The sequence below is a fragment of the Apis cerana genome, linkage group LG8, assembly GCF_029169275.1.
Source record: "Apis cerana isolate GH-2021 linkage group LG8, AcerK_1.0, whole genome shotgun sequence".
Taxonomy (NCBI): domain Eukaryota; kingdom Metazoa; phylum Arthropoda; class Insecta; order Hymenoptera; family Apidae; genus Apis; species Apis cerana.
Window position 1 is genome coordinate 11,759,439 of NC_083859.1, and position 22,372 is coordinate 11,781,810.

At 20.8% G+C, this 22,372-nt stretch overlaps 3 protein-coding genes across 6 annotated transcripts; 1 reads left to right on the forward strand and 2 right to left on the reverse strand.

Annotated features, from left to right (window-relative positions):
- Nucleotides 1–245: 245 nt before the first annotated feature.
- Nucleotides 246–4,460, reverse strand: LOC108000003 (serine/threonine-protein phosphatase 4 catalytic subunit). Of its 2 annotated transcripts, none has more exons than XM_017060118.3 (6): nt 4,319–4,460; nt 1,726–1,896; nt 1,488–1,640; nt 1,081–1,332; nt 740–978; nt 246–643 (listed from the first exon to the last, which is right to left on the reverse strand). In XM_017060118.3, the coding sequence occupies exons 2-6, from the start codon at nt 1,873–1,875 to the stop codon at nt 514–516; spliced, it is 924 nt and encodes a 307-aa protein (XP_016915607.1). In that variant the 5' UTR covers nt 1,876–1,896; nt 4,319–4,460; the 3' UTR covers nt 246–513. The 2 variants fall into 2 exon arrangements, with proteins under 2 accessions (XP_016915607.1, XP_061934994.1); XM_062079010.1 differs by lacking the exon at nt 4,319–4,460 and adding an exon at nt 2,834–3,110.
- Nucleotides 4,461–4,611: 151 nt separating this feature from the next.
- On the forward strand, nt 4,612–10,846 carry LOC108000002 (protein decapentaplegic). The gene is made up of 4 exons (XM_017060117.3): nt 4,612–4,753; nt 8,875–9,233; nt 9,519–9,963; nt 10,139–10,846. Exons 2-4 carry the CDS (start codon nt 8,906–8,908, stop codon nt 10,536–10,538), a joined length of 1,173 nt encoding a protein of 390 aa, XP_016915606.1. The 5' UTR covers nt 4,612–4,753; nt 8,875–8,905; the 3' UTR covers nt 10,539–10,846.
- Nucleotides 10,847–12,646: 1,800 nt separating this feature from the next.
- On the reverse strand, nt 12,647–21,478 carry LOC107999933 (low-density lipoprotein receptor-related protein 6). Of its 3 annotated transcripts, XM_017060000.3 has the most exons (12): nt 21,337–21,478; nt 21,030–21,150; nt 20,536–20,738; nt 19,103–20,128; nt 18,095–19,025; nt 17,671–17,955; nt 17,085–17,365; nt 16,691–16,942; nt 15,663–16,518; nt 15,266–15,501; nt 14,678–15,190; nt 12,647–14,303 (listed from the first exon to the last, which is right to left on the reverse strand). In XM_017060000.3, the coding sequence occupies exons 3-12, from the start codon at nt 20,600–20,602 to the stop codon at nt 13,933–13,935; spliced, it is 4,818 nt and encodes a 1,605-aa protein (XP_016915489.1). In that variant the 5' UTR covers nt 20,603–20,738; nt 21,030–21,150; nt 21,337–21,478; the 3' UTR covers nt 12,647–13,932. The 3 variants fall into 3 exon arrangements, with proteins under 3 accessions (XP_016915489.1, XP_061934992.1, XP_061934993.1); XM_062079008.1 differs by lacking the exon at nt 21,337–21,478 and having other exon boundaries at nt 21,030–21,305; XM_062079009.1 differs by lacking the exons at nt 20,536–20,738; nt 21,030–21,150; nt 21,337–21,478 and having other exon boundaries at nt 19,103–19,576; nt 19,653–19,794.
- Nucleotides 21,479–22,372: the final 894 nt, after the last annotated feature.

Below are 22,372 nucleotides of genomic sequence, written 5' to 3' on the forward strand. Positions count from 1 at the left end.
ATATGAAATAATTACAAAAATTAAATAGGAAATAATAACAATAAAAGAAATTTACCGGAACTATATCTATTATTTTCATTTCATATATAAATGTTTTCATTTATATATGTATTTCTCATGCAAGCATGTATCATTAATTCCAAAATGTATATTTTTTAAAAATATGTTTACTTCTATCATAAAGAATAAAATTAAATAATACATAGTGCAGAATTATTGATTTTCTTATTAATAAAAATATGATATTGAAAAACACATGTACTCATAATATTTATTATATCAAATTGATATTTTTTCAATATCGATAGCAGTCTGTTGGTAATATTCATTTACAAATTAATTAACATTAGCTTTTGTCTACAATATTCTCACGATCAAACTTTTTTTCTATATGAATTCTTTTTAAGTTTATGTAAATACATATCATGCAATCATTTGAAATAGTTTCTTCTTTAAAAAAAAAAAACGTTTGGAAATATTTTAGTTTATGCAGTCATTTTTAATTAAATTTTTTTATAAAAAGTAATCAGCCTGGGGCTTTTTACTAGGTATTCCTCGACTTTCTTGTGGTGCTGCTTCAAATATTGTGAACTCTCGTTGAAGATGTTCATTTAATTCTAATATTGCCGCAACATTTCCACACCTATTAAAAAATTTTATCAAAATTATTTTATAAAAAATCAAAATCATTCTTTTACAATTTTAAAATATATATATATATATATGTATATATATACACCTATAGCAGTAATTAGGTGCTGACCAAACGGTCAAAACAGTCTCATTAAAATGCCATTTATATCCTTCCATAACTAATTGATGTGCTCTACAAATCATATCAATGTCATTTGCGGAATTAAACTGTGCTACAACATCACTTCCAAAAAGATAACCAGCTCCACGTGGGGATACTCCCCAACCTTGAGTATCTTCAGGATCTGACCAAAGTAAATCACACATTGGACCATCATGTGGTACCTACAAGAATGTGTTTATTAAATTCTGTTGAATCATATGTTTATGTTAAAGATATACATATAATTTATTTCTTTTTATTATGAATTTAAATATAATTCTTACTTCTTGTTTTCTATCTATAGTTCTTATTTGATCAAGCGTTTGAATGCTTGGAGATAATCCGCCATGAACACAAAATATTTTTCCATCAATTATAGCAGAAAGAGATAAATAATCAAATATTTCAGTACAATATCGCCAAACTGTAATGCTGCCATATTTACGTAAACATTCATCATAGAAACCATAAACTTGTGTAATTTGTCGAGACTCATGATTTCCTCTTATTAATGTAATCCTATCAGGATAACGAACCTATAATTATATTAATATTTATAATTATTATTATAAATATAAAATAAATATATATATTAAAATAATATAAATAAATATAAATATAAAATAAATAAATAAAATAAATAACACATAATATAAAAAAATATAATAAAAAATAAAAAAATATTATATACCTTTAATGCCAAAAGAAGAAGGAATGTTTCAACACTATAAAATCCTCTGTCAACAAAGTCTCCCATAAACAAATAATTTGTCTCTGGTACATCTCCTCCAACCTTAAAAAGTTCTTTTAAATCATAGAATTGCCCATGAATATCTCCACATACCTAAAAATAATTTACATCTTATATTATTATATTATTAAATTGTAATTATTATAATTTTTTACATTTTATTTTTATAAAAACGTACAGTAACTGGAGAATCAACTCTTTGTACATTACTTTCTTCAATAAGAATTTCTCGTGCCTTTGCACAAAGAGCTTTAACTTCAGCTTCTTTGATAATTTCACATTTTTTTAGTTGTTCTATTTGCCGATCCAAATCGCTGGAATCAGCCATCTTATGAAATAATGATCTTCACTAAAAATTAAATAAAATATCTTTTTATTTTTTTAAAAGCAAAATATTATTATTTAATAATACATTATATTTATTCAATAACAATACATATTAATATAATTTAAATTTTATAATAATTTTAATAAATTTAATATAAATAATAAATAATAAATTTATATATATATATAACAAACAAAAAATATATAAATAATATATAAAATTATTAAATACATAAAAATATATAAAAATATATAATATATAAAATTAATATTATTATTACTATTTATTATTTATTATACATAGTATTTTATAATTCTTCATTAAATAATTATAGTTTTATCTTAAATTATTAAATTAAGAATTTTAAATAATTTATCATATATATCATTATACATGAATATATGTTTTATATATGTACAATATATATAAAAAAATATATAAAATAATATAATGAAATAAACTAAATTTAATAAAAATTTAATAAATAATTAAAGTATGATCTACAACTTTATTTTTTATAAAATTATTAGAATACAAAATTATTATTAGAATATATAATCATATATAACATAACTATAAAGAAACATTTTATTGCATAATATATAATTTAAAAAATATATATAAGAAATATATAATAAATTAAATATTAAAAATTTTTTAAATAAAATTATTGATTTAAAATAATAATTGTGTTAAATATAACACACATTAAAATATTTAAAAAAAAAGAATAATATATACAAAAATTTAAAAATCTTATATTTAAATTATATTTATATAATATTTATATTCTTATATATTTTTATAAATATAAATGTTCAAAAAATGTAATATTCAATTAAAATTTTATACAAAAATGTCACAAAAACAAAAAATAAATAATAAATTTTTAAGAAAATATATTATATAAATATATATTATACAAATAAATAATATGTAATAAAAACGATAAACGTACGTGATCTTATAAGGAAAGCGAGGTTTATTTCGCTTAATAAATAAGACGCATTTAAACAATACACGTGCAGTTAAAACTCTTTACTGTTATTTCATGAGTATTAAAACATTAATAAATGATTATAAACAATCAAAAAGTTCATTTCAACAAGTATAAAACATTACGATGTAAGATGTAACTGACATTACAATCAGAGAAGCCGAGAATAAAAATTCGAGTGTGTTGGCATAGATTAAAGTAAACCGAGAAAAGAAATTTGTTGTTACTATTCTAGATTTCATTCTATAGTGATATAGTTTGTTTAATCGAATTAATTTTTATTGCGAATCATCCTTTAATTTATATCTAGAATTATATTTATATTTGAATTCCTCTAGATTTAAAATAATATAAAATATAAAAAATATTAAAAAATTAACATATTTTTCAGGGTGTAAAATAATTTTATTATATATTATAATACACATATAATATATAATTATATATATTAATAATTAATATAAATAAAATAAAATTATTTTTACTTATAAATGAAAAAACATATTTAAATATATTTTTGAAATTTTTTTAATATTATAATTAGCAAGTTTTATATCATAAAAGTTATTACATAGCTTTGAAAAAAAGAAATATATAAAAATAACTTTTTTAAAGATATATAAATTTTATTAAATTTATTAAATTAAGCAGATTTTGAAATTAAAATATTTCATATCTTATTGTGAACTTATTGTTATCATCATAAATTAATTTAAACTTAAATTTAATAAATATAAAATTCTTATTATATTATATATAATTAATATATAATGTATAAATATAAATAAATATTACAAATAATTTAATTTTAATATAATTTAAAATCATACTATAAATTATTAATATAAATATTATTTAAATAAATTAATTAATAACTTATAATGTAATTAGATAAATTATTATGATTGCTATATTTTAAAGTATTAATACATTATTTAATTATTATAAATTACTTTATAATTTTATAATTTTAATAATAATAAATTTATATATATATATGTAAATATATATGTAATATAAAATGTAATAAACTATTATTTTATTTATATTTTATTATATTTATTTATATTTTAATTGATTTAATAATTAAATTTAACTAAATGTAATAATTAAATTTAATTTTTAAACGATATAGTTTATAAAAATATGATTCTATCATAATTCATTTTATATTTATTTATCAAATAATTTCGTGATCAGTTTATATTATATAAATATTAAAAAAAAATTTGTTATTCTTTTTTAATGTAATCTTAATATTATCAAACAAAACTTTAATATATTTTAATGTTATTTAAAATTATAAAATAGAAGTAATTTTTCAAATAAAATAATTTAAATACAAATAAACACAATTAAATACAAATTGAAATATTTTAGTTTATAAACTAATCACATGTGGCGCTAAATTTGTATCTTCTACTATTAGAAGATAGTGGTTCTTACTCTCTTTGTCTTTCTCCCCTCTCGCGTCACAATATCCTTCGGTTTTACTCTTCCTCTCGACTTCTCGAAGATTTCCGCATATTGAGTTAAGTTCAACGCTAATTTATTTTTTTAAAAACGTTTTCTAATTATACAAAAAATCACTGTGTTAAAAAAAAACTAATTATTACATTCGTGTTTTTTTGTAAGATACTTAGGAAACTTAAAAAAAAGTTTTGCGTCTTTCCTTCTTTTCTATTATCTGTTGAGTTCTTCTTTCTCTTGACTGGACATACGAGTGCGAAAATATCAGATAGCGCAACGGAGTTCAACATCGATGTATCGATATTAAAGACTCCCGGGGGCGAGGTTTTGAGACAATAGTTTCTGAGTGAGGTTACATGGACTCATTGAAATGTCGTGGCTCCTCAAACAACGAACTTACGATTAGCTCAGGTAAGTGTAATTATCATAAAATTAAATTTAAGTAGGTTTTTTTAAAAACAGAAAAATATATAATTTTCATTAGTTTAAAAGAGTAGGTTTGTTTGATTGTCGCTGGCCCGATTATTTTAGACGATGACGTGCTGCTAATGTATACTCAACACCTTGTATTCTTACTCTACCCGTGCCGCATTCCTTCGATGCAACTGTATGATATTTGAGTTAAACAGGATATAATCTGTTACATTTATTGTTTATTCTATTATTATATTGAAAATAAACCAAAAATTAATTAATATTTTATCTATTATATTATATTTAGATACAATATTTTGACATATAATATAAACAGTTTAGAATATTATTTAAAATAATTAATTTAAGTGATAATTAAATCAAAATTATTATATTTTTATGAGACATATTGATTTTTTTATTTAAAGTTTTTAATAAAACAAATTTTTTATATTAATTTTTTTATTTAAAGTTTTGAAATAAACTTAATTTGAAAATTATATGTTTTTAATTACTTTCATTCTATTCATTCATTCTGCAAAAATATAAAATTTGAATTTTTATTTATATAAAAATATGTTCAAAATTAAATTGTTTTTTTTTTAAATTATTCAATATTTTTTTAATATAATTATAATATTATATTGAAAAAGATTTCTAAACAAATATTTTTTATCAAATTTTATATTGTTTACATTTCATATTAATATGTAGAATTCTATCTTTATTATCAGAAAAATATAAATATATATTATTTAAATATTATATAATAGTAATTATTAAATTTATATTACTATTTATATAGTTTTATTTTAGAAATTATATTTTTTTAATAATATTTCTTCTATTGAAATAATTTGTAAAAATACAATTGTTAATTTTAAACAATTATGTACTAATTTTTAAAAATGCGAATTATTTAAAATTATCATTATTATATTAACATTATATTATTATTATTTATTATATGTATTATAAATTATTAAATTATTTAAAATATTTGATTAAAAAAAATATAAATTGTCTTATATATATTCTATTTTTTGTTATATGAATTTAAAAAATTTTTTTGTAATTTTTTTCATAAATGAAGGAAGATTTTGATTGAATTAATTATTTCGTTGATAACATATAAAAAATTTACTAATAATTTAAATGAATATTATATATCTCTTTATTTAATCAATACTTAAATGTAATAATTAATTTTATTAGCTTTTTTAAATTTACAAAATTTAATTATATACATATTAAACATTTAAATTTTTTAAATGTAATTGAATAATCTTTATTTTATATTTAAAATATTTATAAGTGTAAGAATTTATGATTTTATTATTAAACATATTTTCATTAACATATTTAATTGAACTATTCCTTTTTTGGAATTAATTTGGAATTAATATTAAATTTTATATTTTTAAAATTATATATATTATCGATATTTATAATAAATATTTAATTAACAATTTACCAATTAACATTTAATTTAATAGTAAGATTTTACGATTATTTTTGAAAAACAAAATTATCTTACATTCAATTTATTTTTATAAATCATTACATAAAATTTTTTAAAATTTAAATTAAATTATATTAAATTTTTTTTAATATATTTAAATTTTATTGATTTATCAAAAAATTATTTTTATTGAATCATTATCCTTGTTAAATAATCTCTAATGAATTAATAATAATAAATATCATATATTTTATGTATAAAATTATAATTACACAAATATTTATTAAATTAAATATTTATTAATAATATTAATATTTTATAGAATTTCATTTTTTTCTTTTTTTATATAAAATATTTTCTCAATTTCTACGAGAAAATTAATGAAAAATTTATTTTTTCTGGTAAATTTATAATAATATTTAATATTTAATATTTTATATAATATTTTATACTGTATTTATGAATTTAATAATATTTAATATTAATAATAATAATAAATAATTATAATTATAATATATATCGCTAAAAACTATTGTAATAATTTTTCTTAATATATAATTTTCAATCTTTAAACAAAATTTCAAAAAATAATCAAATAGTAATATTAAATAATTTTTTCTTTTTAAAGAACAGGTAGATAGTTCATTTCTTAGAAATAGAATAGGGTTTTCTAAGTACAAATCCTAGCTTGAAATTAACTTCTTGTTCCGAATACTTTTTGTGTGGCTGAGACTATGCATTCCTTTGACATCTTAAAAATTATGTATATCTGCTCAATATATTTCAATATGTTTATTTCTTTTAAAATATCATGTATAATTTTATCCACTTTAATTCACTATAGTATATTATTAATATAATGTTAATCTAATATTATTTCATTATATTTTTATTTAATTATATTTTTTTGCAATAAAAATATATATATATATTTATTTATTATTAACACAATAAAATTATAATTTTTGAAATATTACCATATTATTATTTTAAATAATAATTTATTATCATCGAAAAAAATATGTCAAATATTATTTATATTTTTATTTCTTGTTTTTTATTTCTCTATTTTTTATTTGTTTAATTCATCGAATTTCATAATGTGAAAAATAATTTTAAAATTGTAAACAAAATCGTAGAATATAATGTATTTTCAGATTATAAATTTAATTATAATTAATTATATAATAATAATTGATAATTAAACAATTAGTATATATATTGTAAAAATAATATTGTATATATAATTGACAAAAATTTCTATAAATATTCACATTATTAATAAAATTACAATTATTAATAAAATTTTAATACAATTATTATAAAATATATTTATAAATTGATAAATATACAGGATGAATTGAGGATATAAATAAATAAAGAATTAATGATATAATTTTTTCATTTAAAAATTTATTAAATATACATAAATGTAAATTAAATGAATAGATGGAATAAATAATTAATAAATTATTTCATATATAAATACAAGAACAAATAAAAACTTTAGAATAAAAATTTGAAAATTTGTTTACAAATAAATCGAATTTTAAAATTTGCATTTAATTGATATAAATATTTATATTTATATTTATATTTATATTTATATTTATAATTCATATGGAATATGAGCAATAAAAAAATAGTTAAAGATATATTACAAATAAGTTAAAAAAATTTCCTTTAATTTTTAAAACTATATTAATTATTATTATTATTAATATTATTATTTTAATTTATTTCAACTTCTTAAATATAATTTGAAGAAATAATACATATAATAATCATAAAAAAATATGGTTTTTAAATACTTGTGAAACAACCATAAACTCAATAAGCGTGGGAGCATACAAGCAAGCAGTTAAGTTGAAAATCCGTGACTAAGATTAATCTCACAATTATTTAGTAGCAGACAGCTAGATTTTAAACATTTTTATTTTTATTTATATTTTTAAGCAAGAGTATAAATTTTTCGGTAATTGTCAAATTTATATTTAATTATGTAAGAATATACAAATATTTTATATTCATAGAAACAGTAATATTAAATAATAATAAAATTTATTTTTAAATTATATATAATTTATATATAATTTTATATATAATTTTTAAATTATATATATATTATATAAATATATGTATATATAATATTTGTAGTATGCATAAATTTTTAATAAATTCGTATATATATTTTTTTAATAAAATGTTAATATCATTTTTATCATTTTTTATCATTTATTTAAAATTTTAATGCACGTAATATAAATTTATTTTTTTATTTTTTTTAATTATTTAAATTGATAAAATAATGTAACTTATTTTTTATTTTTGTTTTCTATGTAAGTAATTATATAAATAATAGACTATATTATTATTATTACATATTACATATATTACATAGTTTTAATTATGCATAATTATGCATTAAATTATAATAAAAAAAATTATAGAGAAAAAAATTTTTTTTATAATAAAAATATAGATACAGTTTATTTATTTTTTTGTTGTATTTTTTAATTTATATTTCAGGAGCAAACAATTTGAAATATATAATATTTTATTTAGATTATAAATATATTTTTTTTATTATTAAATATCTTTGGTAGAATATGTTTATAATTTAAATATCACATGGAAAATTTTAATTTGCTTTCAGGGAAGCAACATCCGTGAGCAACGACATCACAATGCGCATGTTGCTGCCACTGAGATTGGTTTTCGTCGCAGCAGGTTTGCTGCTGGCAACTACCAAAGCAAATGTTCATTTGCATCTACATTCTGACACTGCCAAACATTTTGCCATTGGTGAACGTGAACAAGCAATTGCTGGAATGGAAGCTAGCCTTTTATCTCTTCTTGGTTTTGCTAAGAGGCCAAAACCACAAGGTCCTGCTTATGTTCCAGAGTCATTAAAAAAACTTTTTATCAAACAAAATACAATTGGTACAGCTGATATTGCAAAACCAGGAATACATGCCAGATCTGCTAATACAGTGCGTTCCTTTTCTCATGTTGGTAAGCAAATATTTTTACAAACATGTATTTAAATCTTATATATATAAAATTATTTCTTATATTATAATAATTTGTATTTTATAATAAATTATATTGTATTTTAAATTATAATACTTTATTACATTAAAATTTACTATAAGGTACTTATTATCATGTAATTTATGATTATAAAAATTTGAATATATATAATATGTTTGTATAATAGTATTGCATAATATAATTAATTTATATATATATTAAATATATTAGTATATTAATTTTTTTTTTATTTTCTTCTATATACAGAGAGTAAGGTGGATCATAAATTTCAATCTCCAAATCGCTTTCGTCTTTTTTTTGACTTAAGTAGTATTCCTTCAGGAGAAAAATTACAAGCTGCAGAATTAAGTCTTTCTCGCGTACCTATTTTAAATCAAGATGATTCCAATCCAAAATTGGGTAGAATACTTATATATGATATTTTACGTCCTGGTGCAAAAGGATATAGTTCACCATTATTACGTTTAATTGACAGTAAATTAATAAATACTAGAAAAAATGGCACAATTAGCCTAGATGTTCATCCTGCTGTAGAAAGATGGATAAAGGATCCCAAAAATAATCATGGACTTTTGGTGCATGTACGTGGAGTTAAACAGGAGCATGTACGTTTGAAAAGAAACACAAATGAAAGAAATGATACATGGGTTGTTAATCGCCCAATGTTATTTACTTATACAGATGATGGCAGGTATAAAATAGTTTTTCTTCTTATAAAATCTTTTTCTAAATAAAATAATATATATTCTTTTCTAATTATATTTAAAATATAAATTTTTATAATGTAGTATTTTATTTTATAAATTTATTATAATAATATTGCTTATAGAATATTGATTATATAAAAAAATATATTAATTATATAGATATAAAATGTCTTCTGCAAGTCAAATAATGGATCGCCGTGCTAGAAGAGCAGCACTTCGAAAAAATCGTCGAAAAGATGGACGTGAGAATTGTAGGCGACATCCGCTTTATGTTGACTTTGCTGATGTTGGTTGGAATGATTGGATTGTTGCTCCCCCTGGTTATGATGCCTTTTATTGTCATGGTGATTGTCCCTTTCCATTAGCAGATCATTTAAATTCTACCAATCATGCAATTGTTCAAAACTTGGTTTATTCAACAAAACCAAGCATGGTGCCTAAAGCTTGCTGTGTACCTACTGCTCTTAGTTCAATATCCATGCTTTATCTCGATGAAGAAAATAAAGTAGTATTGAAAAATTATCAAGACATGTCTGTCCTTGGATGTGGATGTCGTTAACTATTCATTAATTGGTTCAACAAATTATCCTAACAGTGAAAAATGCATGTGCAATAAAAATGAAAATAGATAAAAAGGTATTAAAAGATAAGAAACAAAGAACTAAGATTTCAATAATGCCATAAATAATGTTATAAATAATGTTTTGAAGATGTTGAATTGTTTATTAAATATTTACACAATTGAGGCATTCTTGGAGGATTTTATAAATTTATTATGTATGAAAATTTTACTTATATGATTAATTGTTAAAAATTCAGATAATTCTGACTGCCTAACTTATTTTTTATTCACAAAATAAAATAAAATCTGAAAAAATTATTGTAATTTACTATAATATAAAAAATTTTTGATCCATTAATTATTATTAATTATAAAAAATTTAAATATAAAGGTAAAAAGATTTGCTGTAAATATTTCCAATTATATATACATAAAGAATATCTATGAAGAACATAATAATTAATTTTATTAAGATATTATTTTATTAAGATATTATCAATAGAAAGATAAAAATTTAAAGAAATGTTAGGCAATTAAGATTTTAATCTCATTTTTATTTGTGCCTTATATTAAAATATTTTACAAAAAAAAAATATATTTTCAGAATAGAATTTAAATCGAGATAAATGCGCGCGCCAAAATTTTAAATATTTCCTCTTGTAAACTTTCTAAATTAATAATTTGTTACTATTGAGAACTAATTAATTTTTTAATCGATTGTTAATTGTTCAAAATGATAAAATTCAAACAATTTTGAACAAACATACAATTGATTTTTATTGACGGCAGGAATATAATGATAATTGAAAATACTAAATTCATATTTAATTACTAATTTTCGAATAAAATTAGTAATTGGTATATTTATTCTTTACAATTTTTTTTTTACCACTTCATTTATATAATAATTTCTAAGGTACATTAAAATTTTTTTAATATTATATTTTTAATATTACATTAAATTTAATAAAATTTTTTTTTAATATTAATATTCCAAAAATTTATTTTTTCAAACATTTTAATTTGTAATTAAATAATATATTACGAATTCTTGAAACAATTGTATTTATTTGATATTTGATTCATTAATGATTTAAGTTTTATGAATTCATTCATAATATAGATAATGCTATAATATATATTATAATGATAATAGTACATTTTTTTTATTTTAAATGAATTTAAGATATCAAGAAAAAGAGTGAGTGAAAGTGAGAGTGTGTATGTGTGTTGTATGTGTGTGTGTGTAAGTGAGAGAGAGAAAGAGAAAGAAAATCAGTAATAAAAACTTATAAAAAAAACATATATATTGTACTATAAGTAAATATTATTTGTAAAATTTGAAAAATATAATAATAATAATAATTTATCATTTCAAACAGGATATAAAATATTTTGAAACCTAATTTTTCCTAATTTATTCATAACAATAGTTTAAATTTCTTCTTTTATCATAAATTTGAATTATTATTTATTGAATTTTTTTTTTTATAAATTTAATTCAAAAATTCTTTAAAGTTATCAAAATCTTTTTAAAGCAAATATCTCCTGCCGTCAAAAATAAATCGTACCTGCCAAAGGAGCAATTATATTATTCAATTATATTATTCAAAAAATTTAAACATAATATTTGTATATTTGTATATTTAAAAAGAAAAATGATATTGAAAATCATTTATATTTATAGCGCGCATAGTTTGTAAAATCTGTAAAATAGATAGAATAAAAAAGGACTAATGTAAATAATGCGTTTGTATAGTAAATTAGTATATAATAATTATATAAATTAGTATATAATATTTTATTTTATGTTTTTATTAATATTTTTACGTTTTTCGATTGTACACAAATATTGCGTGTGTAAATACAGTAAATAAATTTTAATAAATATATATATATATATATATATATATATATATATATATATATATATATATATATTAAATTACACTTATATTTTTGTACTTAAATAGAAAAAATAAATAATTACGGAAAAATTACAGGTAATTAATTAAAAATAAATCTAACAATTAATAATATATATTGTTTAATTATGCTAGAATACATTTTAAAATTATTTTGTATATAAAATAATAAGTGTCATATAAAATATGTAACAAAAGTTTTATTTTTTTATACATTTATACTACATATATAAAATAATACATGTTTTATTGTAAATATAAAAAAAATATAGAATTATTTCAGTCTTTAATGCCAAATAAGAATAATAATTTAATAGAATGTATTCAAGGCTTGTATAATGGCAGTGCGAGGTAAAAATCATTTTCACACATTATACATTGTACATATATATATACAATAATTTTGAATTTCATTTACTAAATATTCTAAATGTTGTATGGCACAGTCTGATTATACACTGCAGGAACAGCATTACTTTATAAAAGTATTTAAAAATTGTAACTTATTGATTTTTATATTCTGATTGATTATTAAAAAAAATAAATAAATGCAATAAGTATGTTTCATATTCATAATAATAAAAAAGAATATTTTTTTATAAATACATTTTAAATATACTTAGATTATTTAATTATAATATTCATTACTTTTTTGATTTTATTTTTCTTAGAAATAATTTTCAATTTCTCTATCTATTTAGATTTTGTAATACAGAATTTGATATGTCTTGTAGATGTGAAATTTTCGTAATTTACTTTTTATACATCATATTATATATATATATAATATATATTTTTAGAGAACAAAACAATATTAATTACAAATGTAAAAATAATAATATAAAAGAAGAATCTTCCTAAAACAACCTATATCTCAAAAACTAAAAATCATGTACAACTTTTATACATTATAATTATTACAATATTTACAATATTTTATGATTAAATCTTTTACATTATAAAGTTAAGAGGCACAATGGTATACATTTTTTACAGAGATAATAATAAAAAGATTTATTTAAATGTAAATAATACTTTAAAAAAAATGTATTAATGTTGCAAAAACTCAAATATGACTTTAAGTATAACTCAATAATATAAAATAAATTTAAATCATTTTTAAATAAAAAATTTTAACTAAATTTGAATTTCTTCACTAAAAAATTCTTTCCTTTTGAAAATTTTCAAAAGGAAATATTAATTAAGATTTAATTTATGAAATTTAATTATATTTAATTATAATAAAATTGTTCACTTATATTATTTCAGTTAATATAAATAAATAAAAAATATTCATTATTTATTTTTTTCAATTTTGAATATTTTAAAAATAATTTTTTTTTTTTTTACTTATAACATATAAACATTTTAATAAAATAAATTTTCATTTTCTAAAAAATTTTTAAAAACCTACTAAAAAATGTCATTTTTTAAAAAATAGAATATAAATAATTTCTAATATAAATTTAAGGTACAGGAGAAGGAGGTGGTGGAAGTGGACTAAAGTATGTAGAAGATCGTGAACTAGGAGAAGGAGGGCAACTAATTCCAGCATCACTTTGGTAAACAGATCTTGGAGTAGGAGGTGGAGGATAAGGTTCACTTTCATATCGATATCTTGCTGGATAATTGCTATCTGACTCATCGCAAACATCTGTACTGCAAGGAGTTGGAGGTGGTGGTTGATTTATACTTTTATAATACCTATAAGGTTTATACCTAGATGCATTACTACTTGAGCACCTTGTAGAATTGGCTGTTGTGGCAGGACTTGGAGGAGGATTTAATGTCTCTTGAGGATAACCTGTGGAACTCCCTCGAGTTGAACTTGATGCACCTTAAATTAAAATATTTATTGCAATCTAAAAATATTTTAGATTATTATTTATATTATTTATATTTATATTATTTTAATATATTTTAATATAAAAAAGTTTAATTTTTATATTCTAATTCAATTTTAATTTTCTAATTCAAAAATCAATATTTAAAAGTTTACATGTGAATGTTATAAAATTAATTTTCTATATTAAGTTTTTAATGATTATTTTTATTATATAAATTATATATTTTTGTAAAAAACTATAATATTTATATATTTTTAAACAAAATTTTTATAAAAAATTATTCATGAAATATATAGCCAAATAAAATATAAAATAAAAATATATCAATAATTTTATTTTTCAATAAAACAAATTAAAATCTTACCAGTAATATGACTGCGATCATAACTTGATCCAATACTGCTTCCATTTAACATTGACATTCTTACAGTTTCCATTCCTATTTTCAAATCTTTTCTACAATTTTTTTGCGCAAACATTGGTTTTGCTAATCTTGCAGGTTTTGGTGATAATGGATCTCCAGCTGAATCATGTAAAATATCAGGCAATTCTTCGTTATTTATAAATTTTCTTCTACAATAATAAAATCCAAAAGCAATTGCAGCGATTGTTGCAATTAATCCAATAGGTACAATAATAACATAAGTAATTTTTCCAGATTCTAATGAATTATTCTCTTGTCGGGGATTATTTGCTGGTGTACATGCAGATGCAAGTTCATCACTTCCATCAGCACAATCCTCCCAACCATCACAAAGAGCAGAACCAGAAATACAAACACCATTACCAATGCATTGAAATTGATCTGGACGACAACAATGTGCTTCATCTAGACCATCATGACAGTGAGTTGTTCCATCACACACCCAGGACATATCTACAAAAATTTAATAATATTTTATAATTTCATTCTTTTTAATTTATAATCGAAACAATTATTCAATTTTTTTACCAATGCAATGACCACTTTGACATTTAAATTGTTCACGATTACAAGTTGGACAACCTAATTCATCACTTCCATCAGGACAATCAGTTTGACCATCACATTTCCATGTTGCAGGTATACAATCTTTTGTTACTGCAGAACTAGGTGCAGCACAAGTAAAATGATCTGTTCCACAAGCTGGTGCAGCTCTACAAGTTTTTTCATCTTCGGATAAAACCAAAGATTTTGGACAAGAACATCTAAAAATAATATTTTAATGAATTTTTCTAATGAAGAAATGCACAATGACTATATTCAATTTTTATTAGTTTTCTTCATTTTTGTAACTTTATGAACCTTCTTAATTTTATATTTTATTTGGCTATACAATATATAATAGCTTTTAAATTAAAAAACATACCTAGAAGAAATAGTTCCTATACAAAAATGTGAACATCCTCCATAATCTCGAAAAGGACTACAAATATGTGTTTTCATTATATCATCTTGTGGAGTATTTACTGTAATTAAATCTGTGAGTACTTTATTCATGATTGTTTTTCTTCCATTTCCAGATTTATTAATACGTTCTAAACTAGATGTTTCTTTATCAAACCAATAAATAAAGTCAAGAAAAACTGATAAATAAATGGTTGATCCTTGTCCAACAGGAGAAATTAGAATTCTTCTGTTATTTCCATCAAAATCTGCATATTCAATTTGATTGCCATGTGCCCAATATACAATATTTGAGATTGTATCTACTGCAATGCTTGTTGGTTGTTCAAGATCTGTTGCTATTACAATCCTTTCTTTTCCATCCATTTTACTGCGCATAATTCTCATTTTTCTTCCTATATCTGTCCAAAAAAGAAATCTTTTCTCTGAATGTATAGCGATATTTCTTGGTTTTTCTCCATCACCTTTAACAACAACACCTAAAGCAGAAGCATTGTCAAGTTTTGTAACATTAATTGCATCATTTATAGCACATGACCAAAATAATAATCTTCCTAGTGAATCTAAGGCAAGATCCACTGGATGTCCTGAATTTCCAGAAATCATTATACTGGAATGGGTCTTGTTTTCCAAAGTTTTTCTAATAGATAAAGTACGTCCATCTATCCAATAAATATGTTGAGTTATGGGATCAAATTCTATAGATCGTACATGTTTTAAACCTTGTATTCGTAGAACCACATCTGGGCAATCATTTGTATCAGGTAAAAAGCGAAATATTGCGTTACGCAAACTATACATCATAAAGCTTTTTGGTGCTGTAATAAATATATACAATTATTATAATAATGATAAATAAATATATATCTTTATTTTTAAAATTTTATTCTTAAAAAAATAAAAACTAATTTTTTAAATATAATAATTTATATTTATATTTATTATATATAATTAAATATTTTTAGAATTATAATTAAAATTTATACTAACCAATACATGTTTTATTATCTTCTGCTAAATTGTAATGAGTAGGACATTCACATTTGAAAGAATTAGATATGCTTTCATTTTCTCCTGGTAAAGCAATACAAAGATGAGAACAACTTCCATTTTTTGATGCACAAGGATTCCATCCTGCTTGTCTAGAAGCATGAAAGACTAACAAATCTGTCACAGATTCTAATTTATTATGTATCTTTTCTCTATTTGCTCCATTAGTCTTATTAGCTTTTTCTATATCACCTATTGATTATATGATATTATTTATTTAAAATTTATTTAAAATATTTATATATTTAGAAAAATAGATATTTAATTTAAAATTTAAATTTATTATATATGATAAAATGATTATTTTATTAATCAATATTTTACTTTTATTTACCTGTATTCCAATCTGTCCAATAAATATAATCTTGATATTGAGTAATACTAAATGGATACACAATATTTTCTGTTATAATTGCATATCTTTTTCTTGTACGTAGATCAAAACTATCAACAGCTGGAGTATATAAATCTGCCCAATATAATTTTCGTGCTGAATGATCAATTGTTAAACCATTTGCTCTACCAATATTGGAAAGTATTATTTCACGATGTGTACCATCCAAATATGATCTTTCTATATTTCCAGAATTTCCCCATTCTGTCCAATACATATGGCTGAAAAATATAAAATGCTTAAAAATTATATAAGAAATATTATATAATATAATATTATATAATATATAATTTATATAATATAATATTATATAATATAATATTATATAATATAATATTATATAAATATTTTATAAACATTTTTTATGTTATTATATATATTCTAATTTTTAAATAGTACATAAATGTTTTTTCTTTAAATAAATAAATAATTAAATTAATTACCAATGATGATTTATTATAAGAATATTTTTAATTTTACTAATTAAAAATAAATATAACATATATTAAAAAATCAATATAATTACCCTTTGCTAGGATCAAGAGCTAAACATCTTGGTTCAATAATATTATTCCAAATAAGAACTTTTCTGCTACAACCTTCTAGTCGAACCATTTCTATTCTTCGAGTTCCTGTATCACTCCAATATAAGTTATGAGCAATCCAATCTATTGCTAAACCTTCAGGTGTTTCTAAACCAAGATCAACAACTCTTTCTATATCAGATCCATTTATAAAAGCTCTTGTAATTGTTTTCAATTTAACATCCGTCCAATAAATACGATTGTCTACTATGTTAAAATCTAAAGCGCTAATAAAAATAAAATACATCAATAAATATATTAACATAATTTTTATGTAAAAAATAAATACATATTTTCAATAATAGATTTTAATACAATTTTTTATTTATAATATTATTTATTTATAATATAAAATGTAAATTTTACCTTGCATCTTTAACACCAGTTAATGGAATAATATTATCATTATTTGCATTTTCAATGCTAATTCTGCCAATGTTTTCTTTCCTTGCAAATAACATAAATGCATCTGGGACAACACAAGTTTTTTTATCTTTAGTTAATTCATATCCAATTTGACATGCACATACGTATTTATTTCCTGGTCTGTTTAAACATAAATGACTACAACCTCCATTACTTTTTACACAAGGATTTGTACCATTAACTTTTCCTAGATGCACTGCTTTTAAACCCATAACATTTGGAACTTGATCAACTATAACTTCTCTTTCACCACCTGTAAGTTTATGTGCTCTATCCACACTTCGTCTTTGCCAGTCAGTCCAATATAAATAATCTCCTAATAAACTTAATCCAAAAAGATGTGGTAGATTGTCTGTGATTACTTCTCTTCTATTTGTACCATCCATATTACATACTTCAATTTTATCTGTTTTTGCATCACACCAATAAATTTTCCACCTTGCAAGATCTAAAGCAATTCCATTTGGCCAAACAATATCTTTATTTATTAAAAGAATACGTTCTGTTCCATCAAGATTACTTCGTTCTATTTTTGGACGTTTTTCATTCCAATCTGTCCAAAACATCCATCCTAATTCTGGAGCTAAAGCAATTGCTCTAGGTTCAATTAAATCTTCATTTATTAACACTTTCCTACTTGTACCATTTAATCTAGCTACTTCAATTCGATCGGTTCCTGTATCAGTCCAATAAAGATTCCGTGCCAACCAATCAACAGCTATTCCATCAGGATTCTTTACTTCTGTTGTTATAATATTTTCTTGATTAGAACCATCAAGAGAAGCTCTACGAATTGCACGAGCTTCTTCATCCGTCCAATAAAGCATTTCTTGCACAGGATCAAAATCAATTGCTATTGCATGTTTAATTCCTAATTTTATTAAAAAATTATAGTATATATAAATTTTTTAAAAAAACACAATTGATACATAAAATATTGAAGAATACCTGTTAATGGTAACACAAAGTTAGTATAATCTGGAGAATCTAAAGAAATTCGACAAATTTCATTTCTTTGAACTATTAATAACAATTCTTCTGGTCCTTCTGCACAAGTCAAATTATCTACTAATTTTACACCAGTAGGACATGCACAACTATATCCAGGTTCTGTCATACTAAGAAGACACAAATGTGAACAATTTCCATTATTTTTTTCACAAGGATGACTACCATATGGTTGTCTTTTAACATCCCATACTTCTATATCACCAGGTATATATTCTCCATGTAATAATTCTCTAGGATGTGCTTGGTTTTGACGAACATCATATGAATGTACACACCATGTTTTCCAATCAGTCCAATATAATCTATGATCAAAAAATGTTACTGCAAAAGGGTAATCTAATCCTTGTTCTATAACTTTTCTTCTGTTTTTTCCATAATAATCCATCACTGCGATAAATTTAAGTCTTCCATCTACCCAATAAACCAATTCATTTTCATAATCTACAGTTAAACCATTTGGCCAAAATATATCATCAGAAATGATTACTTCTCTTGTCGATGGATCTCCATTCATTGCAGCTCTTTCTATTTTAGGTACATCACCCCAATCAGTCCAAAATAATATACTTTTCATTGGAACAAGAGCAATAGCTCTTGGTTGATAAATATCTGTCCAAAAAAGAACTTTTCTATGACGTCCATCAATGCTAGTTACTTCTATTCTATTTTTTTCTCCATCTGTCCAATATAACTTTCCTGTATACCAATCACAAGCTAAACCATCAGGGGAAATTAAACTAGAATTTACTACAATTGTTTTTTCACCAGTATGAGTACCATTTGTTCGAATACATTGAATTATTTCTAAACCACTATCTGACCAACATACTAATTCATGTTCAAAATAAAAATCTAATGCTGCACCTTCTGAGAGATCTTTTATGACAGTAATTACTTTGTTAGTACGAGAAGCATTAGCCATTCTAATATCTTTTTGTGTGACAAAGAGAAGAGTTGGTGTTCCTAAAAATAACAATTCATATTATTAAAATTAAAAAATTAAAAAGATTTATATAATTATTATAAAATTATATAATAAAAAATAAAAAATAAGATTTAAAATTTTATAATATAAAAATCAATTAAATGAAAAATAAACCTTTATTAATATCAAAAATAAAATTATTAATTAATTAATCACTTAATTTTATAATTTTGTTAAGATTTAAAATTAATTTCTTTCTATTATTTATTTATTTTTTTCTATTATTTATTTTTATATTTAAATATTTATTATTATTTATAATAAAATAGACTACAATCAGGAAATTATTACATTATATTTACATGTAATGTTTTATTTGAAGATAAACCGTAATATAACCTCTATTATAAAATCATATAAAAATAAAACAAGAAACATTGCTTACCATTAGAGAAAAGGACAAGTTTGAAAAAACATGCAGTTAGGATAATTATTAAACTGATAATATCCATTCTGTAAGGCAGAGAAGATCAACTGGCGACTCGCGAGCCGCATGCGGCTCCTTCTCCTACTTGCCTACTTCGTTGAGCCATAGAATCCCGAGCTCCTCAGCAGCCATTTGATTGTTTTGACTGTGTTGTATCGTTTCTAAGGATCAGATTCAAAAATATCACAATATGACTCGAGCAAATTTTATTTGAAATATATTGCAATTTCAAACAATAAGTTAATTCAACTAATATATTATCTTAATATATTAATATGTTATCTTTATTTTAAAAATAACTTACAAAAAAATAATTTTATTTTACATCAAGATGATTTATATTTAAATATCAAATTTTATGAAATAATTTTTTTAATTCAATATTTAATTTCTAAAATAACAAATAATTTGAATTTTAACTTTTAACATTAATTTTAATTTTAAATACTTACTACGTTTTGTATATATCGAAATTATAAACAATAAATATATGTGTCCAAGCATGAAGCAGTAGGGAAACAAACGAATTAATATTTAACAAATTTGTAAGTTTCTATATCTCGAGATTTCGAACTGAAACAGAAAAGTTAATCAGGTTCAGACCTGTTGTAAGAGATTCAGGGCTGATCCTTCAGCCAAGTATGTAAATTGAAGCAAGACTTCGAGAAAATGGCGGGAGTCCAGACTTGTCGATCAAACTAAATTTAATTCTTCATCCTTATTTATTTGTTTTCATTTATATATATAAAATATACTTACAACATAGTTACAATTTAACATAATAAAAAACTGAAATGATCTTATACTAATTAATCCTATTGCGTATGTAACGTATGTAAATAAAATTTCATTTTCTTATCTAAATTAGTACACAAGCAACATTTACTATCTTATATATATATATATATATATATATATATATATATACATATATACGTTGTAATGTTAATTTCAAACAAAGAATATGTGAAATAAATTTTAAAGAATAAAATTTATAATTTATTTAGGAAATTACAGGATAAAATTTTATTATTCTGTTGCGTTTAAAAAGTAATTACTTATGACTTTCTAAATAAAAATGAAAAAAAAATTATAACAACTAATATATAAAAATCAAAATATTTTTATCGAATAATTTTTAAATTATTTTATCAATATTTTTAAATTATTTATCTTATATTAAATTTATTTTATATTAATGCATATATTTTAGGCATATATTTCTTTTTCTTTTTTTTTTTTAGTTAAATCACAGATTAGATACAAAAGTAGACCAATCATCTTATTTTCGTTTAAACTAACTGCCATACCGACTTAGAAGTTTGACATTGATTTTAGCGTCCTCTGTTTATAAATAAAATAGTCACGATAAAATAGTTTTTAAACTTTAGTATTAATAAGAATCAAATCAAGAAATATATATTCATGTATTTGACAAATAGTTACTATTTGATGCAAAACAATTTTTGTCAAGAAATTAAAATTGTGCCAAAATAAATCTGGTCGCTACAATTATATATTCTGTTGATAACGATGAAAGTGATATGAAAATGATAATGGATTTTCTTCACTTCAAAAATTTAGACCATAAAAACGTTACATGATTATTCTATTTATCTATGATCAAATTCAAGATAAGTAAATAAACAGATTTTTATATTACGTGTTCTAAAATACCAACTTCAAAAAAATCAAAATTTTTCATACGCCATCTGTATTTTATTATGGCAATCCTAGATTTGGAGATAGCCCTCCAGATTTATTTTGAATTCAATTATTAAAAACGATATATTTA

Bases quoted from the DNA above. Each gene is read 5' to 3' on its own strand.
- LOC108000003 (XM_017060118.3), bottom strand. From the start codon at position 1,875: ATGGCTGATTCCAGCGATTTGGATCGGCAAATAGAACAACTAAAAAAA. The intron at 1,641-1,725 runs GTACGTTTTTAT...AATTATTTTTAG, and splicing joins GAGTTGATTCTCCAGTTACT to GTATGTGGAGATATTCATGG. The intron at 1,333-1,487 runs GTATATAATATT...ATATAATTATAG, and splicing joins TTCTTCTTTTGGCATTAAAG to GTTCGTTATCCTGATAGGAT.
- LOC107999933 (XM_017060000.3), bottom strand. From the start codon at position 20,602: ATGGATATTATCAGTTTAATAATTATCCTAACTGCATGTTTTTTCAAA. The intron at 20,129-20,535 runs GTAAGCAATGTT...TGTTATTTTTAG, and splicing joins ACTTGTCCTTTTCTCTAATG to GAACACCAACTCTTCTCTTT. The intron at 17,366-17,670 runs GTAATTATATTG...TATATTTTTCAG, and splicing joins GCTCTTGATCCTAGCAAAGG to CCATATGTATTGGACAGAAT.
- LOC108000002 (XM_017060117.3), top strand. From the start codon at position 8,906: ATGCGCATGTTGCTGCCACTGAGATTGGTTTTCGTCGCAGCAGGTTTG. The intron at 9,234-9,518 runs GTAAGCAAATAT...TTCTATATACAG, and splicing joins GCGTTCCTTTTCTCATGTTG to AGAGTAAGGTGGATCATAAA. The intron at 9,964-10,138 runs GTATAAAATAGT...TTAATTATATAG, and splicing joins ACTTATACAGATGATGGCAG to ATATAAAATGTCTTCTGCAA.